Source organism: Moschus berezovskii, chromosome 17 (assembly GCF_049115385.1).
Source record: "Moschus berezovskii isolate FMDL1 chromosome 17, NW_MosBer_1.0, whole genome shotgun sequence".
NCBI lineage: Eukaryota > Metazoa > Chordata > Mammalia > Artiodactyla > Moschidae > Moschus > Moschus berezovskii.
This window is the reverse complement of record NC_142476.1, coordinates 9,863,594-9,886,589: the sequence shown is the minus strand read 5'-3', so window position 1 is coordinate 9,886,589 and position 22,996 is coordinate 9,863,594. Positions and strand designations below refer to the sequence as shown.

Sequence of the window (22,996 nt, the reverse complement as noted above, 5' to 3'; positions counted from 1 at the left end):
AGCCTATTCTGTGTACCTTAAACCAGTGGAATCATACAACATTTGTCTTTCTGTGCCTGCCTTATTTCACTAACTATAATTAATTTTTGTATTAAATTGCCCATCCACTTTGTAGCATATTTCGATCCGTAATTCAGTTTTATGGCGGGATAGTATTCCATTCTGAGTACATATTACATTTCATTTATCCATTCATCACATGATGGTCTTTGGGTGTTTTTTCTATTATTTACGTACTAATAATACACTGTGAACATTACTGTATAGATTTCTGAACGGTACTATAATTTAAATGTGCATATTGAAAATATCACTGAATGTAACAACACAAAGTGTGAATGTTAGGTGAACTACAGACTTTGAATTACTGAAAATATATTATCTCACTAATTGTAAAAAATGTACCATACATATGTTATCTGTGAGTAGAATTTAATAGCTGAAACTAAAGTGATATGATATAGGAATTTTCTGTATAATCCATACAGCTTTTATGTCAATGTAACCCTGTTTTAAATAAAGTCTAATAATTTAAAGAAATCTTGAAACATAACTTCAGGGGGGAACACATCACAGCTAGTGTTGAAAAATTAGCTAATGTCCAAACCATAGCTAGAGACCATCTTCACTTTTAAGCATGAACCAAAATCTGAATTTAAAATGCATTTTTCCTTTCATAGTTAAAGCAGTACAGCAACTGATACAGTTTCTATTTGAACACATGAAATTAAAGAACATTGCTTAGTATTTCAGTTTTTTTCTTAAATAGGAGGCACTGAACATACTACAATAATTATTCTTGAATGAACTAAATGAGAAAATTTCCACAGTACCTTCAGTTGAGTTATTGTGCACCCTCTTCCGTGGCCCACAACGGAGTCTTTTCATCCACCTGGTTTTTCGTGTTCTTGCCCTGTGACAGATGTTTCTTCTCCCCCTCTGGAATAAACATCCTGTGAAATGCATTATAATGGAGAGAGCTGTCGACATCTTGCTTGCAGAGGACCACCCGGGAACTAATAATCATTGATCCACAGTTCAACCCTGGGTCCCCTTCCTCACCACATGCCTAGCAGGGCCTCCTGACCCTGCTAGGCATGTGGACTTAGGAAGATCTGTGGTTTGATGTGCACTGAACGCACCCAGCAGACTGCCTGTGCAGACAAATACCTCTCTATAACTGAGACCTAGAAGCTCAGCAGAGCATAATAACCATGCTGATGGACTGGATTCAGATCCTGTTTAGGAGAAGCAGGTTCTTGGGAAAGACATTTGGATCTCTCTTTGCCTCAGTTTCCTGTACAGAGTTGGAGAAATGTTGATATGGCCTATTTTTAGTATTATGAGGCCAAGAATGATTAAATATAGGTAAAATGTTAGAGAAATGAAGGAGGGACTTACCTGGAAGTCAAGTGGTTAAGAATCTGCCTTGAAATGCAGGGAATAGGTATTTGATTTCTGGTCAGGGGAGTAAGAGCCTACATGCCTCAGAGCAGCTAAGCCCACATGGTGCAACTACTCAGCCCGAGTAGCACAACTAGAGAGTCAGTGCACTGCAACGAAAGATCTACACGGTGCAACGAAGATCCCATGTGCCACAACTAAGACCCCAAGCAGTCAAGTAAATAAATAGAAAAGCTTCATAAATGCTCTAGAAGAGTTCAGTCTTGAATGATGTCAAGAATAAGGTGGACCTTTAGTAGCGGTTGAAAGCAGAGAGGGCATTTTGATGGTTCCAAGTGGGGATGGAAGCTTACTCCAGCTTTTTCACAGAAACAGGGCTTTACAGTTTATGGAGAGTATCTATTATCGCCTCCTCTGACACCCGGCCCTGTTGGGGAGGATGGGGGGACAAAGTGGGGGCTGTAACGGTATTGAAATGTAGAGAGATCAGTGACTTTCCAAGAACGCACAATGGTGAATGCAACCCCCCTCAAATTCCCCTGCCCCTAGCTTTCTGCGGATGACAGCTGGATGCCCTGGAGAAGACGACTCAGCCTAGAAAAGAACTCAAACCCTCCTTCCACCACTTGTCTCTGTATTTCCATTTCTGATCCAAAATACAAGTTTCTTCTGAGGCAAACTCCTCAGAAGGACCATAGGATTTCAACTCTCTCCATCCTCCACAGATCCTTCACATGGGCAACCATGTCACAACAGCCTTTTCAATGTCATCTTGCTGAGTGACCAGTGGGCTGTTTGGCATCCAAGATGGCTCAGAGCTCAGAATTTTCTAAACCAAAAGCCACATGATGGCTCCACCAAGAATTACCTTCGCTTCCACTGACCAAGTCTGGATGAGGAGTTAATGTGAGTTAACTGGGAAGGTGGCCATCTGTGCTGGGCTTTGGAGTCTTAATGAAGTCTCTGATGCTTAAAGTCTTACAGGGGATCAGAGCACTGATTTGAGCAGCCTGGACGAAGTGCTAGCTAAGAATGGGCAGGAGCTCGAGTCTTCCCTCACTAAAACTGACTGTATCAACTCATCATACTCTAGACACGGTAGTGGAAGACAGCAGAGCCCCATATTCTTTTTGAAAGTCATGTCCATACTCATAGACTAGAGACATCACCCCAAGATTCTCCTTGAGGATCAACAGGCAAACCCTCCTTCCCTCAGTGACCAAATGTTCATCCTACTAACCCAGCAGCACTGCCCCATCTCATCAAACTCCCTGACAAAGGCAAACAGTGATCCTGCTCACATCCACCCATGGAAATTCCACCAGTAAATCTCAGTTGTTTTTTTTTTTTCATTTGTAAAAGTTTCTGGATTTACACTGCTAGTACTTGTAGATTTGGGAAACTACATTTAGAGAGTTGAGCTGTAATCCCCTTTTCCTGTAATGTCCATTTTTGGGGAGACATCATGGTAACTCCTGCTTCATTTCTTTCCATCTATTCTCTGGTACAGTGTGTACCAACCTGGCACTAGAAACTGTACATTTTTCTAAATTTAGGAAGATATTTAAGGCTGCCAGCTGACAGAAGAATCAAAAAGTATAAATTAAGGATTAAAGGAAAAGTATATAATACATTTATATCTCTGTAGATAAACTAGAATGATGGAAATAATTTTTTTAAAAGTGAGGAAAAACCTTCAGTAAAAGTTAACCAGCCCATTTGAAGAAACAGCCTTCAGAGGATCAGTAGGAACCTACCTCCAAAACAGTTTACATTTCCCATTTTAAAATACCCAACACTGAAGATGAGGTCTTCTCACACTCCCTCTCGCCTCACCAAGTGGCGGTTGGTACAGAATGCAGAATGTGTATCATCACATTACCATGGAGACGATCCATCACAGAACTTTCAGAGTGAACTGGACTCTGCACAGGATGAGTCCAAAGGCTGCCATATAGAAAGTGTGTTTCTATGGACACATTTAGCTTTTCAGAGCAAACATTTTATTTCAAAACTGAATGCAAGGCTTACAGATTCTGCCCTGATTCAGAAAATAATTTATATGAGAGAAAATGGCCTGTCCCCCAAATATAGATATTTGTCAATATCTCAGGGTGAAGAGGGAAAAGGCTAACACATTGAGAATAAAATGCATTATATCCCTGTACATATATCATCTCCAATCAATTCTAGTATTTCTAAGTCACCAGAAATTTCTAGATCCAGTAATTTAAAATACGTTCAAGTCGATACAAATGGCAACATTAATCAACATTCAATTGTAAAATGTTGTATTCTCTAACCATATGCTTATCAAATTGCTTAAACCCTTCTCTCATTCTCTACATGGACCACTTCCTTTCCTCTGTATGCACCTAAATGCAGGCACACTTACCCCTCAATATCTGCCAAGTCATTTAACAGGTGATCTGTTATTGTGTGTTAATCCAGGCTATCACTGAACAAGTAACAAAAACCAAATCACTGTGTTTTCACCTGTAGGTGGGGTAAAAGTGCAGTTACTGGTTTTCTAAATGAAGAACTTTAGACAACCCAAAACTCTAGGACTAAATATGTGTTCTGGGTCATAATCTAAAACCTAATCACACCCCATTCTGTGACCAGCCCCCTAAACACAGAAGTGAAAACTTTAGGGGAAAGATGAAAAGTTGCCCTATTAAAACAAAGTAGGCGCCCTGACAAGGTATGGAATGCTGTACTGTGTATGTGTGCGCCTGTGTGTTCAACTCAAGCCCAGAATACTGGAGTAGGTTGCCATTTCCTTTCCAGAAGATCTTCCCAACCCAGGGATGGAACTCTTGTCTACTTGTCTCCTGCATTGGCAGATGGATTCTCTACCACTGAGCCATCTGGAAAGCCCAGGTTTAGTACAAATCCTTATCACTGATGAAAAAAAAAAGTGTGAAAGTGTTAGCCACCCAGTCATGTCCAACTTTTTGCATCTGAAGGACTGTAGCCAGCCAGTTTCTTCTATCCATGGGATTCTCTGGGCAAGAATACTGGAGTGGGTAGCCATTCCCTTCTCTGGGGGATTTTCCAGACCCAGGGATCAAACCTGTGTCTCATGCACCACAGGTGGATTCTTTACAGTGTGAGCCACCAGGGAAGCCCTTCATTGCTCATTCACCTCACCCCCAAATATCTGAACTAACAGATATCTGAACTAAGTGGGACTTGATGAAGTAAAACAATAGTTAAGATGGTGTCATATTTTTTCCCAACGATTACCCAACTGACATGGCTGAGGGTGGAAAATAACAGGCAATATTACATTACTCAAAATGAAAAATTTTAGTGCTTTCCAGCTTGATGGAAAATGTGTGTGTGTGTGTGTGTGTGTGTGTGTGTGTGTATAAATAAGGAAGTTGAGGAATAAAATTTTAAAAAGAAGGAATGGATTTCTTTTTTAATACTTTTAATGTATTCAATTTGTTACAATATTGCTTCAGTTGTTTTCTATGCTTTCAGATTCTTGGCTTCCAGGCATTTGGAAGGTGAAGTCCTAACCACTAGAGTGCCAGGCAAGTCCCTAGGGAATATATTTCCAAATATATTGGAGGAACATCATTCCAAAGGGAGTAAAGTACAGCAGTTCAGACACCCAGTTTTGGAAGGAAACTAGAATGAAGCAGAGGACTCGCCTTCGAGCTACCCCCTGCGAATCTATGGTGAACGAAGAATAAATGAGTAAATGTAGGTAAAGCTCTTAGAAAAATGCTTGTCAGAGTGTCAGTGCTCTCTGATCATTCCAGTAATAAACCTGGAAAGAGGACAAGCACTTAACAGCTGTTACTTCCAGAAACTGAATCTAGAAGGCTACAGAAGAAGGAAGGAAGGCAACACAGATTTTCATTTATCTTCCTTTGTAACCTGTGAATTATCCACAAGTGTTTTCCTCGTTGCTTTTAACATAAAACGTTTTTTATAAACTAACCCCCTGTGTCATGGCATGAGACACCCTCTTTGTTTTGCTCATGCTCCCAAGGTGAGGAATTCAGACAGGGCGCAGTAGGGATGGCTCTTTCTACTCTAGGATGTTGGGGTCTCAGGAAAGGAGACTCACCAGTAGGGATTGACATTAACACTAGGAGCTGGACTCCTCTGGAGGTGACGTCACTGCCAGGTCTGAAACTGAAGCTGGGTTTGCCGGAGGAACTTCAGGAAGCCTTCCCACGAGGCCTGGGCTTCATCCCAGCAGGCAGGACTGCAGAGCTCATTCTTGGTGGTGGAGGGCTCTGACAGGAGACTGACCTGAGTGGCTCATGCCCTTTATAGGCTTAACTGTGGACATTACACAGTGTTGTTTCCAGGACATCTGTCAGTGATAGGTAAGCCCTTGTCACCCTGTATCAACTCTTGTTAAAGGAAAGGGCCTAGACCCACATCTACTTGGGAGAAATATAAAAGAATTTGAAAGGTCTAAAGATTTATACTTGCATTTATCAGTTTCAGTTCAATACTCAATAGCAGCACGTGGAAAGGTGCTCAGCATCGCTAATTCTCAGGGAAATACAGATTTAAAAAGAAAAAACGAAACACAGTGAGGGATGCAAATAACAAATTCTGGTGAAGACATGGAGAAAAGGGACCCCTCCCACATTGTTGCTGGAAATGTAATTTGCAACAGCCACTACAGAAAACAGTATACATGTTCCTCGAAAAACTAAAAATAGAGCTACCATATGATCCAGCAGTTCCACTCCTGAGTATATACCTGAGAAAAAACGAAACCTCTATTTCAAAAATACACAAGGACCCCACTGTTCACAGCAGCATTATTTGCAATTGCCAAGGTATAAAAGTAACCTAAGTGTTCATCAGCAGACAAATGGATAAAGAAGACGTGACGTGTGTGTGTGTGTGGAGAGTGGATTTGGAGGGTATTATGCTCAGTGAAATAAATCAGAAAAAGACAAATACTGAATGATCTCACTTACATGTGGAATCTCAGTAACACCACAGACTAGTGAATGTAACAAAAAAGAAGCAGACTCACAGATATAGAGAACAAACTACTGGTTACCAGTGGGAAGAGGGAACAGGGAAGAAGGGGGAAGAATAATGATGGGGAATTAAGAGATAAAGATACCATGTGTAAAATAAATAAGCTACAAATATACGTTGTACTACATGGGGAATATAGCCAGTATTATATAATAACTGTAAGTGGGGTAAAACCTCTAAAACTTATGAATCATTATGTTGCACACTGACCACAGCCTTGTCAAACTCGATGAAACTATGAGCCATGCTGTGTAGGGCCACCCAAGATGGATGGGTCATGGTGGAGAGTTCTGGGAAAACGTGCTCCACTGGAGAAGGCAATGGCAAACCACTTCAGTATTCTTGCCTTGAGAACCCCATGAACAGTATGAAAAGGCAAAAAGATATGACACTGAAAGAAGAACTCCCCAGGTCGGCAGGTGCCCAAAATGCTACTGGAGAAGAGTGGAAAATAACAGCTGAAAGAATGAAGAGATGGAGCCACAGCAAAAACAATGCCCAGTTGTGGATGTGACTGCTGATGGAAGTAAAATTTGATACTGTAAAGAACAATGTTGCTTAGGAGCCTAGAATGTCAGGTCCATGAATCAAGGTAAATTAGAAGTGGTCAAACAGGAGATGGCAAGAGTGAACATCGACATTTTAGGAATCAGTGAACTAAAATGAATTGGAATTGGTGAAATTAACTCAGATAACTATTATATCTACTATTGTGGCAAGAATCCCTTAGAAAAAAATGGAGTAGCCATCACAGTCAACAAAAGAGCTTGAAATGCAGTATGTAGGAGCAATCTCAAAAACAACAGAACGATCTCTGTTCGTTTCCAAGGCAAACCATCCAATATCACAGTAATCCAAGTCTATACCCCAAGCACTAATGCCGAAAAAGCTGAAGTTGAAATGCTCTATGAAGACCAACAAGACCTTATAGAACTAACACCGCAAAAAGGTGTCCTTTTCATTATAAGGCACCGGAATATAAAAGTAGGGACCTGGAATGTTAGGAAAATTTGGCCTCGGAGTACAAAATGAAGCAGGGAAAAGGCTAACAGAGTTTTGCCAAGAGAATGCACTGGCCATAGCAAACACCCTCTCTCAACAACACAAGAGAAATCTCCACACATGGACATCACCAGATGATCAATACCAGAATCAGATTGATAATACAGCCAAAGATGGAGAAGCTCTGTACAGTCAGCAAAAACAAGACCCAGATCTGACTGTGGCTCAGATCATGAACTCCTTATTGCTGAATTTTCCCTACTTTTAGTAGGGGAAATTGAACAAAGTAGGCAAAACCACTAGACCACTGATGTATGACACAAGTCAAATCGCTTGCAATTATACAGTGGAAGTGACAAATAGATTTAAGGGATTAAATCTGAAAGATTTAATTAAATCTGAAAGAGTGCCTGAAGAACTATGTACTGAGGTTTGTGACATTGTGTGAAGGCAGTGATCAAGACTATCCCCAAGAAAAAGAAATGCAAAATGGTTATCTGAGGAGGCCTTATAAATAGCTGAGAAAAGAAGAGAATCTAAAGGCAAATGAGAAAAGGAAAGATATACACATTTTAATGCAGAGTTCCAAGGAATAACATGGAGAGATAAGAAAACCTTCCTCAGTGAACAATGCGAAGAAATAGAGGAAAACAATAGAATAGAAAAGACTAGAGAACTCTTCAAGAAAATTAGTGATGCCAAGGGAATATTTCATGCAAACATGGGCACAATGAAGGGCAGAAATGGTGTGGACCTTAGAGAAGCAGAAAATATTAAGAGGTGGCAAGAATACACAGGAGAACTCTACAAAAAAGACCTTGATGACCCAGAAAACCACAGTGGTGTGATCACTCATCTAGAGCCAGACATCCTGGAATGTAAAGTCCACTGGAGCTTAGGAAGCACCACTATGAACAAAGCTAGTGGAGGTGATGGAATTCCAGTTGGGCTGCTTCAAATTCTGAAAGATGATGCTGTGAAAGTGCTGCAGTCAATATGCCAGCAAATTTGGAAAACTCAGCAGTGGCCACAGGACTGGAAAATGCCACTTTTCATTCCAATCCTAAGGAAAGGCAATGCCAAAGAATGTTCAAACTAACTCACAATTGCACTTATCTCACACTCTAGCAAAGTAATGCTCAAAATTCTTAAAGGCTGGCTTCAATGGTATGTGAACCATGAAATTCCACATGTTCAAGCTGGATTTAGAAAAGAGAGAGGATCAGACATCAAATTGCCAACATTCACTGGATCATCAAAAATGCAAGAGAGTTCCAGAAAACAATCTACTTCTGCTTTATTGACTATGCTAAAGCATTTGATTCGGTGGATCACAACAAACTGTGGAAAATTCTTCAAGAGATGGGAATACCAGATCACCTTACCTTACTCCTGAGAAATCTGTTTGGAGGTCAAGAAGCAACAGCTGGAATTGAACATGGAACAATAGACTGGTTCCAAATTGGTAAAGGAGTACAACAAGGCTATATATTGTCACCCTGCTTATTTAACTTATATCCAGAATACATCATGCGAAATGCTGGGCTGGATGAAGCACAAGCTAGAATCAAGATTTCCAGGGAGAAGTATCAATAACCTCAGATACACAGATCACAACACTCTTATGGCAGAAAGCGAAGAAAAACTAGAGACTCTTGATGTAAATGAAAGAGCAGAGTGAAAAGGTTCGCTTAAAACTCAACACTCAGAAAACTAAGATCATGGCATCTGGTCCCATCACTTCACAGCAAATAGGTGGCGAACCATGGATACAGTGAGAGAATTTATTTTGGGGGGCTCCAAAATCACTGCAGATGGTGACTGCAACCATGAAATTAAAAGACGTTTGCTGCTTGGGAGAAAAGTTATGACCAGCGTAGATAGCATATTAAAAAGCAGAGGCATTACTTTGCAACAAAGTTCTGTCTGGTCAAAGGTATGGATTTTCCAGTAGTCACGTATGGATGTGAGAGTTGGAATATAAAGAAGGCTGAGTGCCGAATACTTGATGCTTTTGGACTGCGGTGTTGGAGAAGACTCCTGAGATTGCCGTGAACTGCAAGGAGATCAAACCAGTCAATCCTGAAGAAAATCAGTCCTGAATATTCACTGGATGGACGGATTCTGAAGCGGAAACTTCGATATTTGGGCCATCTAATGCTAAGAATTGACTCATTGAAAAATACCCTGATGCTGGGAAAGATTGAAGGCAGGAGGAGAGGGGTGACAAAGGATGAAATGGTTGGATGGCATCACCGACTCTTTGGACAGGGTTTGAGCAAGCTTTGGGAGTTGGCGATGGACAGGGAAGCCTGGCGTGCTCAAGTGGCGTGCTGAAGCCTGGGGTGGCAGAGAGTCGGACGCGCCTGAACGAATGAACTTAACTGATGCTGCACTCCTGTAATGTATATAATTGTGGCTTCTCAGGGTGTGGCTCAGCAGGCTCTGCCTGCAATGCAGGAGACGCAGGAGACGTTTCCATCCCAGGGTCAGGAAGATCCCTTAGAGAAGTAAATGGCAGCACACTCCAGTATTCCTGCCTGGGAAATCCCATGGACCAAGAGCCTGGGGTGCTACAGTCCATGGGGTCACAGAAGAGGTGGCATTGCTGAGAGACTGAAACAACAACAACAACTTATATCATATTGTACATCAGCCATACTTCAATTAAACAACAGCAAAAAATGTGCTCAGTAACAGAGGGACTGCTTCATCACATGTGAAGACAGGAATGGTAGCCTCCTGGCATAGAGTCAAGGGTGAAGTAATTGCAGGTTGAACTCCTGCCTCCACCTCTATAAACCTTTTGACAAGTAAACATTAATACATAGGCAGCCATATACAATGGCTGTGGTATGATAAAGCATGATGTCTACCTCCTACATTGTTCTAGCAAGGGAACGTTCTCTTCATTCCCACTTCAGGATGCATGGTTTATGTGTCCCTACAGCTTCCTTCACTTCTCTTTCAATGCAGTGCAGATGTTTGTAACAAGGACTCATGGATCCGTGTACATTTTGCATGGTGATCACTTTCCCTTTTATCCTTAGAAGCCTTGTGATGAAGGAGGTCAAGTCTGTTTTGTTCATTCTAGCTCAAAAGGATGACGGGGTCATGCTGAAAATTCAAATACCTTTCTTTAGGCAACAGTCCATCTCTGGACATTACTGACAATTCTGAATCCATAAAGTTCTCTTTAAAATTTTTAAGGCATTTTCCTTAAGTTTGGCACCAAAACTGAAATGCAGGAAACTTGACCTGACTGAATAAAATACATTTATACCTTTTTTTTTTTTACTCTCCTCAGAATTTTGTTTCTACATTCTAATGTGTAGCGGTGTCTCATTGTAGATTTAATTTGTATTTCCTAACAATGAAGTGTACTGAATACTTTTCTGTATGCTTACATATCTTCTTTGGAGAAATGTTTACTCAAATATTTTGCCATTTCTAGGTGTGTCTTATTTTTAATTTCTAAGATTTCACTATATATTCTGGATATCAGTCTGCTATCGGACAAATGATCTGCAAATATGTTCTTCCTGTCAGTGGGCTTGTCTTTTTTTCTTTTTTGATGTACCCTAGACACAAATGTAGGAGCTAAAATTATTTTTAAGAGGATAAAACATAGGGTAAAATCTTTATGAGTTTGAACTATGAATAGAGTTCATAAATATGACACCAAAAGTATGAGTAATGAAACAAAATTTGGTACATTGAACATAAAAATTAGTTTTTCATTTCAACAGACGTTGTGACAGATTTAAAAACTGGATTGTGTTGATGATTAATCAACTCACTAATATACTAAAATTATTGAAGTGTATATTCATAGTGGGTGAATATATGATACATAAATTTTACATCAATGCAACCGATAATAAGCAATCACAATCAGATGAGTGTGTGTGTATATTCTGAGTCACTCAGTCATGTCCAACTCTTTGTAAGCCCATGGACTATAGCCCAACAGATTCCTCTCTCCATGGGATTCTCTGGGCAAGAATACTAGAATGGGTTGCCATTTCCTACTCCACATGCTCTTCCTGACCCAGGGATTGAACCCATGTTCCTGCATTATTAGGAGAATTTTTACCACTGTTTCACCTGGGAAGCCCTCATCAGATCAGTAGTTGCCCAGAAAAATAAAGTGAAGGATCTCAATGAAACTAAGGGCTAGTGAACAAACTAATGATATAGACAAATCTTACACAAGACAGTCAGGAGAACCTGGTGTAAAATAAATAAACTGGGAACAAAGAGGGCTATAACGAGGGATGGGTTTGCTTTCACTGTATGAGAGTGACGTAAGGCACTTTTCCAGTGAACTTGGGAATATGGATGGAATTGCTGATTTCTCCTAAAACACAAATTGGTAAATTGATTCAGACAAGAGTCCAGTTTAACACGGGGTCATTGGCTGCCGTACGAACCAGGAGCTGATCGCACAGGTGACAGAGCAGCCTGATGGTCCTGAGGTGCAGCTAGGAAGGCAGAGAGAGGCATTATGAAAGTGAAGGCAGCTGGAGAAGAAAAAGAGGGATGAGGGTGCAGACTGGGCAGGCAGGTGTGGAGGTAAAATGATGAAAGGCAAGCCCCTGTGGCAGGAGGGGGTCAGAGGTCAAGGCCCTCCCTCACTGCAGAGTGCACAGGCAGGTCCCAGCCCCTGCAGTGACAAACGCCCTGCTGAGTGGACAAGGCAGTGGCTAGCCTCTCTGAGGTGCCATTGGCCCCACGTGTCAACACTGAATCTCCCCACTCCTATGGGCTCCGTGACTTCACTTCTAGGAGTGTTTCCTGTAGATACCTTGGCCCAGGAGATCTTAATCTAGTTTCTTTGCACCATTTTCTGTAAGGGAATTGTTGGAAAAGATCCTAAATGTCTCTCAATAAGGATCTCCATGTGGAAATCCATGAACATATCAGGATTCCCTGGAGAGAAGGATGGGGAAGTTGTCCAACATGTCTTTCTAAGAGAACAGACTAAGTTTGGGGAGAAATGTTTTCAAGTTCTTTGAAACTGCATATTAAATAAGTACAGTGAGCACAGAACTTGGATGTAGTCAGGGCAGAACACATGCTGCTGAAACTGCTGGGTTTGAAAGAAAGAAGTTTTTTGGTAGTTTAGAACAAAAAAAGCAAGTGACATATGCTACACAACAATTAGAATTTCATTCAACCTGTTTGTAATAATATGTGCAAGAAAAAAAATGGAGTACTACATTTATAAAAAGAGCCGTGAGCAAAGAGCTTTTATACTCAGGAAAAGTACAATGCACTGATCCACATCCAAAGACATGAAAAGTCTTCAGAAAATAAAGGACCTAGGAAGACACTGGTCTAAGGACATGTAGTAAGGTCCTATTTGCAATTATTTTTCAGTTAAGACTTAGGGTTGAAAAGACACATGCACTCCAGTGTTCACTGCAGCACTATTTACAACAGCCAGGACATGGAGCACTGACACATCTCATATGTAATATTTAGGAATAAGGAAAAGTGGCAATTAAATGTACTAATTAAGTATATGGCATTAAATGCTAATCTTAATTAATTAAATGTATACCAATTAAACTGTAATGGATGAAGTCTACCTCACTATTACTGAAGGCCTGAAACCACTCTTGAGGTATCGGGGTTTTTAATTTTTTAATTTCCTTTTTCTACTACCTTTTTCTTTCTTACTCTCAGCCATCATTTTAATTTTTCATGATTGTTTAATTTTGTGGAAGTTTCTTGTCAGCCTTGACTGTGTTGGAGACAGTGCTTTTACGAAGTAGACTTGGAAGGACAATCCAGTACCCCTGGAAGTCTTCTGAATTCCAGAACCATGTCTTTACAACCATAATGTGGCAGGATCCACCACTCCAGCCAGAGTAATAACACACACCACTGCCAGCTGTTTTCAGAGCCATGAAACACATAGCATGTGAGCTATTTAGCTTGTAGCTCAATGCCCAGATCCATCTAAATCCTTCCACACACATACTCAGATGAAATTTAAGGGTGAGATGTTTTTCTAATTAATGCTCTAAATTTTCTGTAAGTGATTTACCCATGGTTTTCATTCAGTTCCTGCTTAATTAAAACTACAGGATTAGGTGGGTCTGGTGTTTATAGATTGCTATATTCTACAACTATAAAATGTAAAAGATCACTTAAAGAGTGATTTTTAAAAAACCGTGCTGTGTGTGCGTGCTCAGTCGTGTCTGACTCTTTGCAACCCCGTGGACTGTAGCCTTCCAGGCTCCTCTATCCATGGACTTTTCCAGGCAAGAATACTAGAGTGAGTTGTCATTTCTTACACCAGGGGATCTTCCCAATCCAGGGATCAAACTCAAGACTCTTGTATCTCCTGCATTGGCAGGCACATTATTTACCACTGCACCACCTAGGAACCTCTTTAAAATCCATCAGAGCCTTTTTATCATGCTTGGGCTGAGGACTTGAAATCCTAAACCAGTCATTTCATATCTTCAGGAGATTCCATATCGACAAAAGTAACCAGTCCACCAATGATTTCAGTGGCCAATCTTTTACTTTTGTTGTTGTTGTTGATAGTCTGTTTTGTTTTGGTAAAAGCTAGTTACCCTTCCGGGCTTCCCAGGTGCCTCTTGTAATGAAGGAGACTCGGGTTCGATCCCTGGATCAGGAAGACCCCCTGGAGAAGGAAATCGCTACCCACTCCAGTAGTCTTGCCTGGAGTCTCATGGGAAATCCCATGGACAGAGGAGCCTGGCGGGCTTCACAGTCCATAGTGTTGCAAAGAGGGGAACATGAGTGAGCGTCTGAGCACAGGACAGTTAGCCTCCCTAAGTCATGCCTTCAAAGGACACTTTCTTCAAGCACACATGATAATTTAAGGAGTCACTTGGAATACCATGCCTTGGAAAGTCAGCACACGTTGTTCACTTAGGATGTAATAATCTCCAACAAACAATTCTCAGTTTCCATTTTTGATTTTCCAGTTCTTAGAAATACTCGATGTTCTATGTTTTTTCATTCATAATCTTTTTGAAAGAAACCGACATCTATTTTAGATACTTCAAGCAAAAATAAATTAAATATAGAGAAATGGTGCTTACAAAGCCTATAGACATCTTGGATGAGTTAAAGTCACTAGATTTTTCTTTTCCTTTTGTAGTTGTGATCTATATAGTCAGAAATATTCTCCTATGACACATGGCATAAAATGGTTAGAAATCCCTGCTGATTATGGAGACATCCCTGAACATTTCTGAGGATAAGGCGATTAACTTTAAACCCCCCTAATGTGTGCTTATAGAGATAACACAGAAGGGTAAGAAAGAATTGTATCAAAATAAAAGGAAAATGAAAAGAAATGGGAAAAAAACCTCAACATGGACTCACAGTTGTCCACCTCAGGATTATGATATAAAGTGACATGGAAAATATGACAGAGATTGTTGCTCTTTCATTCAGAGTTTTATAAATATGTTCCAAATGATACAACGTGATAGATACACAACTCGGGGAATGTTACAGCAAACTAGCAACATTCTCCTTCTGCTCCCAAATATTAGAGTCTAGAAAGGAATACAGAGGTACAACGTAATGAGTTATCTGTACTGGTGATGAAGATATGGGAGAGCAATATTTAACTTTAATTTTAAAATCATCAAATTGGTATGTTTCAGTTTTTGTCTTTTTCTCTTTTTCTCTCGTGTAACTCTCGATTCTAAAGATTGACTGATTTCTAGGAAATTTGGGTCCATGGATGGATCAATGTTGTCAGGATTGTTATTTGGTCTCCATGTTTTCATTCTGTTTACCATATTGGCTCCTTGTATGACATTTCCCTTGGTCATTTTGGTAAAAATCTCACCAAGTATTTCTTCAGGGAGATAAGGGGCTCTTCAAAGTTAGCCTGGCAAAAGTGATTACCTGGTGGTGGAGGAATCACTTTTTTTTTTAAGTTCTACCAGTTTATTGCTACCAACCCATCTCCCTCCATCGTCATGCACACATGCTCAGTCATGTAACCCCACAGACTGCAGCCCTCCAGGTTCCTCTGTCCATGGACTTTTCCAGGCAAGAATACTGGAGTGGGTTGCCATTTCCTTCTCCGGAAATCTCACCAAGTATTTCTTCAGGGAGATAAGGGGCTCTTCAGAGTTAGCCTGGCAAAAGTGCTTACCTGGTGCTAGAGGAATCATTTTGCTGTTAACAAATCCACTATCATCCCGTGGAAGGAGCAGAGGCACAGGGTACCAACAGGAAAGAAGCCTTGTACCACAAGGAGGGGATGGGATGGGAGCTGGGCAGACAAAATATAAAGATGTCAGTTGGATCCTTCATCAAAGATAACTTCCTAAAGTGTGAAAATGCTCTGCAGATTGAAACATGAAGAGTTACTGGGTGCCACTGAAATGTAAGGGGCAGATGGGTAATAAAACAGTTCAGGCAGAGGGTACTCTATGAGTTGAGGCACAAAGTTGAAAGACAAAATTTCGTGACAAGCATTGGTATGCCTTATGAAAGGAGGAGGAGCCAAGATTAAAGTGTGCTTTAAGTGAGAAATGATGGGGCAGCAGATTACCAGTCTAGAGAAGTATGGATGGATTTGAGAGAGATTTACTGGAAGATGATTTTTTCTCTAGGTAACCTAGACACTAACGAGAATCACTATATCCTCCTCTCACCATGACCCCTGCATTTTGTTCACATCCACACACTACATCATCCTTAAAGTATTATTAATGGGGCCACCATAACCCCTTTATCCAATGTAGTAATTCCCATCACATTTCCCCCCTTACCGTGGTTTATTTTTTTCATAGTCTTTTTTCATATGAAGACTTCAGTCATTTTATAATGCATGTTCATTTGCTTATCTTTGTATTTCCTGCAGTTTTTTTGAAAGCAAGTTTTGGCCCATTTGTTCACTGCTAGATCCCAGGTAGAACAGTGCTGCTACACATGGCTTAAATAACAGCATCTCAAATGGAGCAATCGCAGGCTGCATCTCAAATCAAGGGTCTTAAGAGATACTGAAGGATGATAACTCATCACCACCAGTGGCTCCTAAGATGCAGCTGCACAGCTTACAAGGCTTCACTCCCTCTCCTGCCTGCAAGAGTCTTCAGGGTCATCAGTGCTGGTGGAAGTTGACTCTGGCTTTCTGAGCACTTGTGTTGTGCCCTTACCTCCTGCCAAGACGGTTTTTGGTTCACTAGAAACTCTGATGACAAAAGTACACCAAAGCCATTCACTGAAATAGCTTTCCGTCCCTAGTATTCTGTAGGTAAAGTGAGTATGGAAGGAACCCAGGGACGGTTTGTGAGCAGGTCCTCTCTGCTCAGAGCACCAGTTCTTCCCTGGGCAGGAGGAAGATGTGGGGACACCCAGCAGCCCTTCACTGCAGCCCAGAGACTGGCAACTAATCAATTGCAGTGTTCGGCATCTTGAAAACAAGTAATGACATCTTTTGCCATTATTTCATATGGAAAATTGCTTTTGAAAAGCTTTTCTAAGATCAGCACGTTTTCAGAAATACCTCCCTCAGTTGTCAAGTGTACCTGACTTAATATGATCCTCTCTTCCATTCTAGCCTTCAGGATCATTATTATGGATCTTTATTTCAATCCCTAACATTGCTGTTTCAGAGGCAATGTGCATTTTTGGTTAGACTGGAAGTATTAGAAGCTAAGCCAAATCATATCAAACTACGAGTTTTCAGAGCATTTCTGAGACTTTTTACTAAATGAATAATTGAGATTTTTATCTTATGTTCCTCAAGGAAGCTGCCTGCCTCTTTCCTCTCTTGTATCAATAATTATTCATAATCAGAACTTGTTTTATGAGTTCTATGCCTTGACAATCATATGATTCTTACTGTGACATGTTAAAAAGTACTTTCTCAGAGCAAAAAATTCATCATCCATCATCATGGCTTTTAGCATTTTGAGTATCAATTGCCCCTATTATGGTGAGTTTCACTCATTTTGAACAGGGTGTTTAACTAACATTCACTTATATACTGCTGCTGCTGCTAAGTCGCTTCAGTCGTGTCCGACTCTGTGTGACCCCATAGACGGAAGCCCACCAGGCTCCCCCGTCCCTGGGATTCTCCAGGCAAGAACACTGGAGTGGGTTGCCATTTCCTTCTCCAATGTGTGAAAGTGAAAAGTGAAAGTGAAGTCGCTCAGTCGTGTCCAACCCTTAGAGACCCCACGGACTGCAGCCTACCAGGCTCCTCCATCCATGGGATTTTCTAGGCAAGAGTACTAGAACATGTTAAAATGCTCACCATGAATGGTGGTCTCTACATTTCTTATCCCTCAGCATTTTAAGAGTTTCTCAGGATTGTGTGTTCCAATGTTCCAAGATAGTTTACATTAAAAAAAATTCTAATAGCATTGCCATGTTTAATTTGACTCAAATAATATTTTGTTTTTAAAATTCCATCCTCTGTCTTATCCAGTGTCTTTATTCTCAAATTGCAATATTATCTTATCAAATCTTCCAACAAAATATATGCAATTTCCTTTCACAATTATTGCAAATTAAGTCATCAGTGAAATATTCTGCTACGGAAAAAAAAAAGCATCTTTACATTTCAACTATTCAAATATAAAACCCAATATGGTGAAATACATTATGGCTAAACTGAATTACTTTTAGTTTTATAGACTTTGACATTAATACCACAAACTTGTTATAAGTTTTGCTACAATAACTTTCCATTGTACGTTTTAACAGATTGATTTCCTTAACTACTTTAATCAGAATCAGTTGTAATGCTCTTAATGAACTGAAAATGTTTTTCAGGAGTATAAAACAGAAATGTACTCTGACTGTTTTCTTATGCATTTTTGCATTAATACATTGAAAAAGATTTATATATGCAGAAAAATAATGTTATCCTTCATTGATACCAGGTATTTTTGAAATATTCTAGCACCTTATATTGACCTTCACCATAAATAATACCTTTAGGTTAACTATTGTCATTAAAGAATACTGAATTGGTTGAAATAAATCATGTTACATAGAAAAAATGTAGCAGTCCACAGTCTCAGGAGAAGCATTTGACCTGCATTTGGATGATGTACTGCCTCAGAGATGCATCCCACGGGATGAGGTGTAATCATACCCATTTTAGGGGATTACGCAAGCAGAAGTGGATAGTGTACTTCATAATACACACACGGATAATGGTTGGAATTTCCAAGTTCTACTGAAGTGTGTGATATTATTTTCACAAGTATTACCTAAAAAAAAAAAGTATTACCTCTCTGGCTTCAATTCCCAGCTGCATTCACAAGATTTTTGACATTCATATCACACACACAGTGGAATATTACACAGCTATAAAAAAGAATGCATTTGAGTCAGTCCTAATAAGTGGATGAATCTAGAGCCTATTATACAGATGAAGTACGTCAGAAAGAGAAAGACAAATATTGTACATTAACACATGTGGAATCTAGAAGCAACAGTTAGAACCCTGTATGGAACAACTGATTGTTTCAAGATTGAGAAAGGAAGATGACAGAGCTGTCTCCTGTCACCCTATTTGTTTAACCTGTATGCCGAGCACATCATGAGATATGCCAGGCTGGATGAGTTACAAGCTGGAATCAAGATAGGTGGGAGAAACAATCAGCAACCTCAGATATGCAGATGATACCACTCTAATGGAAGAAAGTGAAGAGAAACTAAAGAGCCTCTTGATGAGGGTGAAGGAGGCAAGTGGAAGAGCTGGCATAAAATTAAATATTAAAAAAAATTAAGATCACGACACCCAGCCATATTACTTCATGGCACATAGGAGGGGGAAAGGTGGATATGTGACAGATCTCTTCTTGGGCTCTAAAATCACTGTGGATGGTAACTGCAGCCATGAAATCAGAAGATGATTGCTTCTTGGAAGGAAAGTTATGACAAACCTAGACAGTGTGTTGAAAAGCAGAGACATTACTCTTCCGACAAAGGTCCATTATAGTCAAGGCTATGGTCTTCCCAGTGGTCATGTATAACTGTGAGAACTGGGCCATAAAGAAGGTAAACGCCAAAGAATTGATGCCTTTAAACTCCTGAAAGTTCCTTGGACATCAAGGAGATCAAACCAATCAATCTTAAGGGAAATCAACCCTGAATACTCATTGGAAGGACTAATGCTGAAGCTGAAGCTCTAGTATCCTGGTCATTGGATGCAAACAGATGACTGATTGGAAAAGTCCCTGATGCTGGGAAAGATCGAGGGTAGAAGGAGAGGACGTCAGAGGATGAGATGGCTGGATGGTGTCACTGATGCAATGGACATGAACTTGGGCAAACTTCAGGAGACGGTGAGGGACAGAGAGACCTGGCATGCTGTGGCCCATGGGGTTGCAAAGAGTCAGACTCAACTCAGTGACTGAACAACAACATGGCATCTAGAAAGATGGTATGATGAATCTACCTGCAGAGCAACAGTGGAGACACAGACAGAGAGAACAGACTTGTCTTGTGGACACAGTTGGGGAAGGAGAGGGTGGGACTAATGACAGAAGAGCATGGCGACATATACATTCAGTTCAGTTCAGTTCAGTCGCTCAGTCGTGTCTGACTCTGCGACCCCATGAATCACAGCACGCCAGGCCTCCCTGTCCATCACCAACTCCCAGAGTTCACTCAAACTCATGTCCATCGAGTTGGTGATGCCATCCAGCCATCTCATCCTCTGTCGTCCCCTTCTCCTCCCGCCCCCAATCCCTCCCAGCATCAGTCTTTTCCAGTGAGTCAACTGGTCGCATGAGGTGGCCAAATACTGGAGTTTCAGCTTCAGGATCAGTCCTTCCAATGAACACCCAGGATTGATCTCCTTTACCATATGTAAAATAGACAGCAACTGTGAAAGAGGAGAGTGAAAAGGTTGGCTTGAAGCTCAACATTCAGAAAACAAAGATCATGGCATCTGGTCCCATCACTTCATGGGAAATAGATGGAAAAACAGTGGAAACAGTGTCAGACTTTGTTTTTTTGGGCTCCAAAATCACTGCAGATGCTGATTGCAGCCATGAAATTAAAAGACGCTTGCTCCTTGGAAGGAAAGTTATGACCAACTTTGATAGTATATTAAAAAGCAGAGACATTACTTTGCCGACCAAGGTCCGTCTAGTCAAGGCAATGGTTTTTCCCGTGGTCATGTATGGATGTGAGAGTTGGACTGTGAAGAAAGCTGATCGCCGAAGAATCGATGCTTTTGAACTGTGGTGTTGGAGAAGACTCTTGAGAATCCCTTATACTGCAAGGAGATCCAACCAGTCCATTTTAAAGGAGATCAATCCTGGATGTTCATTGGAGGGACTGATGCTAAAGCTGAAACTGCAATACTTTGGCCACCTCATGAGACGAGTTGACTCACTGGAAAAGACTCTGATGCTGGGAAAGGTTGGGGGCGGGAGGAGAAGGGGACGACGGAGAATGAGATGGCTGGATGGCATCACCGACTCTGTGGACATGAGTTTGAGTGTACTCCGGGAGTTGGTGATGGACAGGGAGGCCTGGCGTGCTGTGATTCATGGGGTCGCGGAGAGTCGGACACGACTGAGCGACTGAACTGAACTGAACTGAACTGGGAATCTTTTTGTGTGACAAAGGGAGCTCAACCCAGTGCTCCCTGACAACCTACAGGGGTGGGGTGGGGAGGGAGATGGGGTTGGGATTCAGGAGGAAGGGGGAAAAGTATACCTGTAGCTGATTCATGTTGATGGATGACAGAAACCAATGCAATATTGTAAACCAGTTATCCTTCAATTAAAAAAAAAATCTAGAAAAAATACATTTGATTCATGACAGCTTTAGATGTGTCTGTGTGTGTTTTAAAATGTATTTAATCATTTGGCTCTGTGGATCTTAGTTGCAGCATGTGGGATCTAGCTACCTGACCAAGGATCGAACCCAGGCCCCTTGCATTGGAGCACAGAGTTTAGTCACTAGACCACAAAAGAGTCCAGAGAAGTGACAGCTTTAATCTTTCTGTTCTGTCTCTTGAGGATGCTTGATTCTATTGGACCTTAAGATGTGATAAGAACAGAAAATCTGGATTATGTTGGCTCTATGTTTTGTCAATGACTCAGGTTCTTCCAGTTTCATTGACGGTGACCTGGTCCACATCAGTGTATATTTTAAGTCAGCCTAGCTGTGGCTTCACTGCTATGGCACCTGCCTGGATCCAGCCTCTTCTTGGGATGCTCCTCTTTTCCACATGTCAACTCTTCCCTTGCCCTTTGAAGACAAAACTCATCTCTCACTGTCAGGAATTATGGTTTGTATCCCTTAACTTCACCTTAGACAAGATCTCTTTATTCTTCTGTGGTTGTTGACAAATTTATCAAAAAGTACTGAACCCGATTTCATATTGGAGCTCCAACTTCATCTATGTGTGGCTACCTCACAGTGTCTTTACATTCCTATTAGCAGATGCTGTGGCTTCTTTGGCTTTGAGACTTATTCCCTCCCCTCTCATTCCCAACAACTGGTAAACATCCAACACTGTCTCTGGTTTTTACAGTTCATTAAGTAACCATTTGTATTTGTCAGGTATAAACATATGAAATAATGTTGAGCTTCATCAAGGAAATAAGGCTTATGCAGTAGAATGCAGAAATTCTTTTCAAAAATGTTTCTACTTGCGTATCATTTTACTGTAACTTGATAGGATAATGTTTAAAAAAATCTGCAACAAGTTGATTTCTGCCACAAACACATGTGCTCGGAGGAGGACCTCAAGTTCCAAAGCAGAATGTTGCTGGGATAACACTTTGATTTTGGACTTTAGAGACACCAAGCAGAGAATCCAGCAGTGGACTGTCTCAACTTCTGACCTGCACAGCCCTGCAAACAGTACCTGGGAGTTGCTGTAAACCATCAAGTGAGTGGATGTTTGTTATTCAGCAATAAAAACTATTACACCACACATGTACAGAGGGGCAGTAAAAGAAGGGAAGGGAGAGGAAGAAAGGGAGAAGAAAAAAGAGGAGGAGGGAAAAGGAGAAAGAGAGAGATTTAATTAACGAGAAAGGGACTACAATTCCTTCCTCTTCTACTTAGGATGGCTCTCCCTCAGAGTGAGCGTGTGGAGGAAGACACAGCTGCACTTCCTTCCAGTGTCCTAGTTTGTCCACCGCTTTCACAGAATGAACTTCACACATTACTGAGACTGATTTTTTGCTTCAGAAAGGCCATTTCCTATTACATATATAATAATTTGTAATATATATACATATATATATTATACTATTATTTATAATTATATATTACTTATAATAAATATTTACATATAATATATACTATATAATATATAACTATATATTTAATATTATATCAAACATACAATATTAAATATAAGGCTTATATTAATAAATATACAATGTATTATATTATATGTAACATTTTATGATATAATATATATATTATATTGCCATACTTGCAATAATTACTATATAATTATATTATATAATTATAAAATAATATATAAGTAGATATAATATACGATTATAGTTACCTATTTATATAATTATAATATATTATATATTGCATGTTAATACAATCATAT

The 22,996-nt window shown here is 40.4% G+C and overlaps 2 protein-coding genes across 2 annotated transcripts in view; both read right to left on the bottom strand.

Moving 5' to 3' along the window:
• The window catches only part of LOC129542119 (uncharacterized), a 415,462-nt gene that overhangs the window by 325,683 nt on the left and 66,783 nt on the right, over nt 1-22,996 (bottom strand). The gene's annotated exons all lie outside the window — the stretch shown is intronic.
• The window catches only part of LOC148775056 (uncharacterized), a 44,691-nt gene that overhangs the window by 16,273 nt on the left and 5,422 nt on the right, over nt 1-22,996 (bottom strand). Inside the window, exons 3-5 of the mRNA XM_088845079.1 lie at nt 15,590-15,709; nt 9,817-10,047; nt 834-953 (exon numbers count right to left, since the gene is read on the bottom strand). Coding sequence (XP_088701205.1) covers nt 834-953; nt 9,817-10,047; nt 15,590-15,608 — 370 coding nt within the window. The 5' untranslated portion in view covers nt 15,609-15,709. The remainder of the gene's footprint in view (nt 1-833; nt 954-9,816; nt 10,048-15,589; nt 15,710-22,996) is intronic.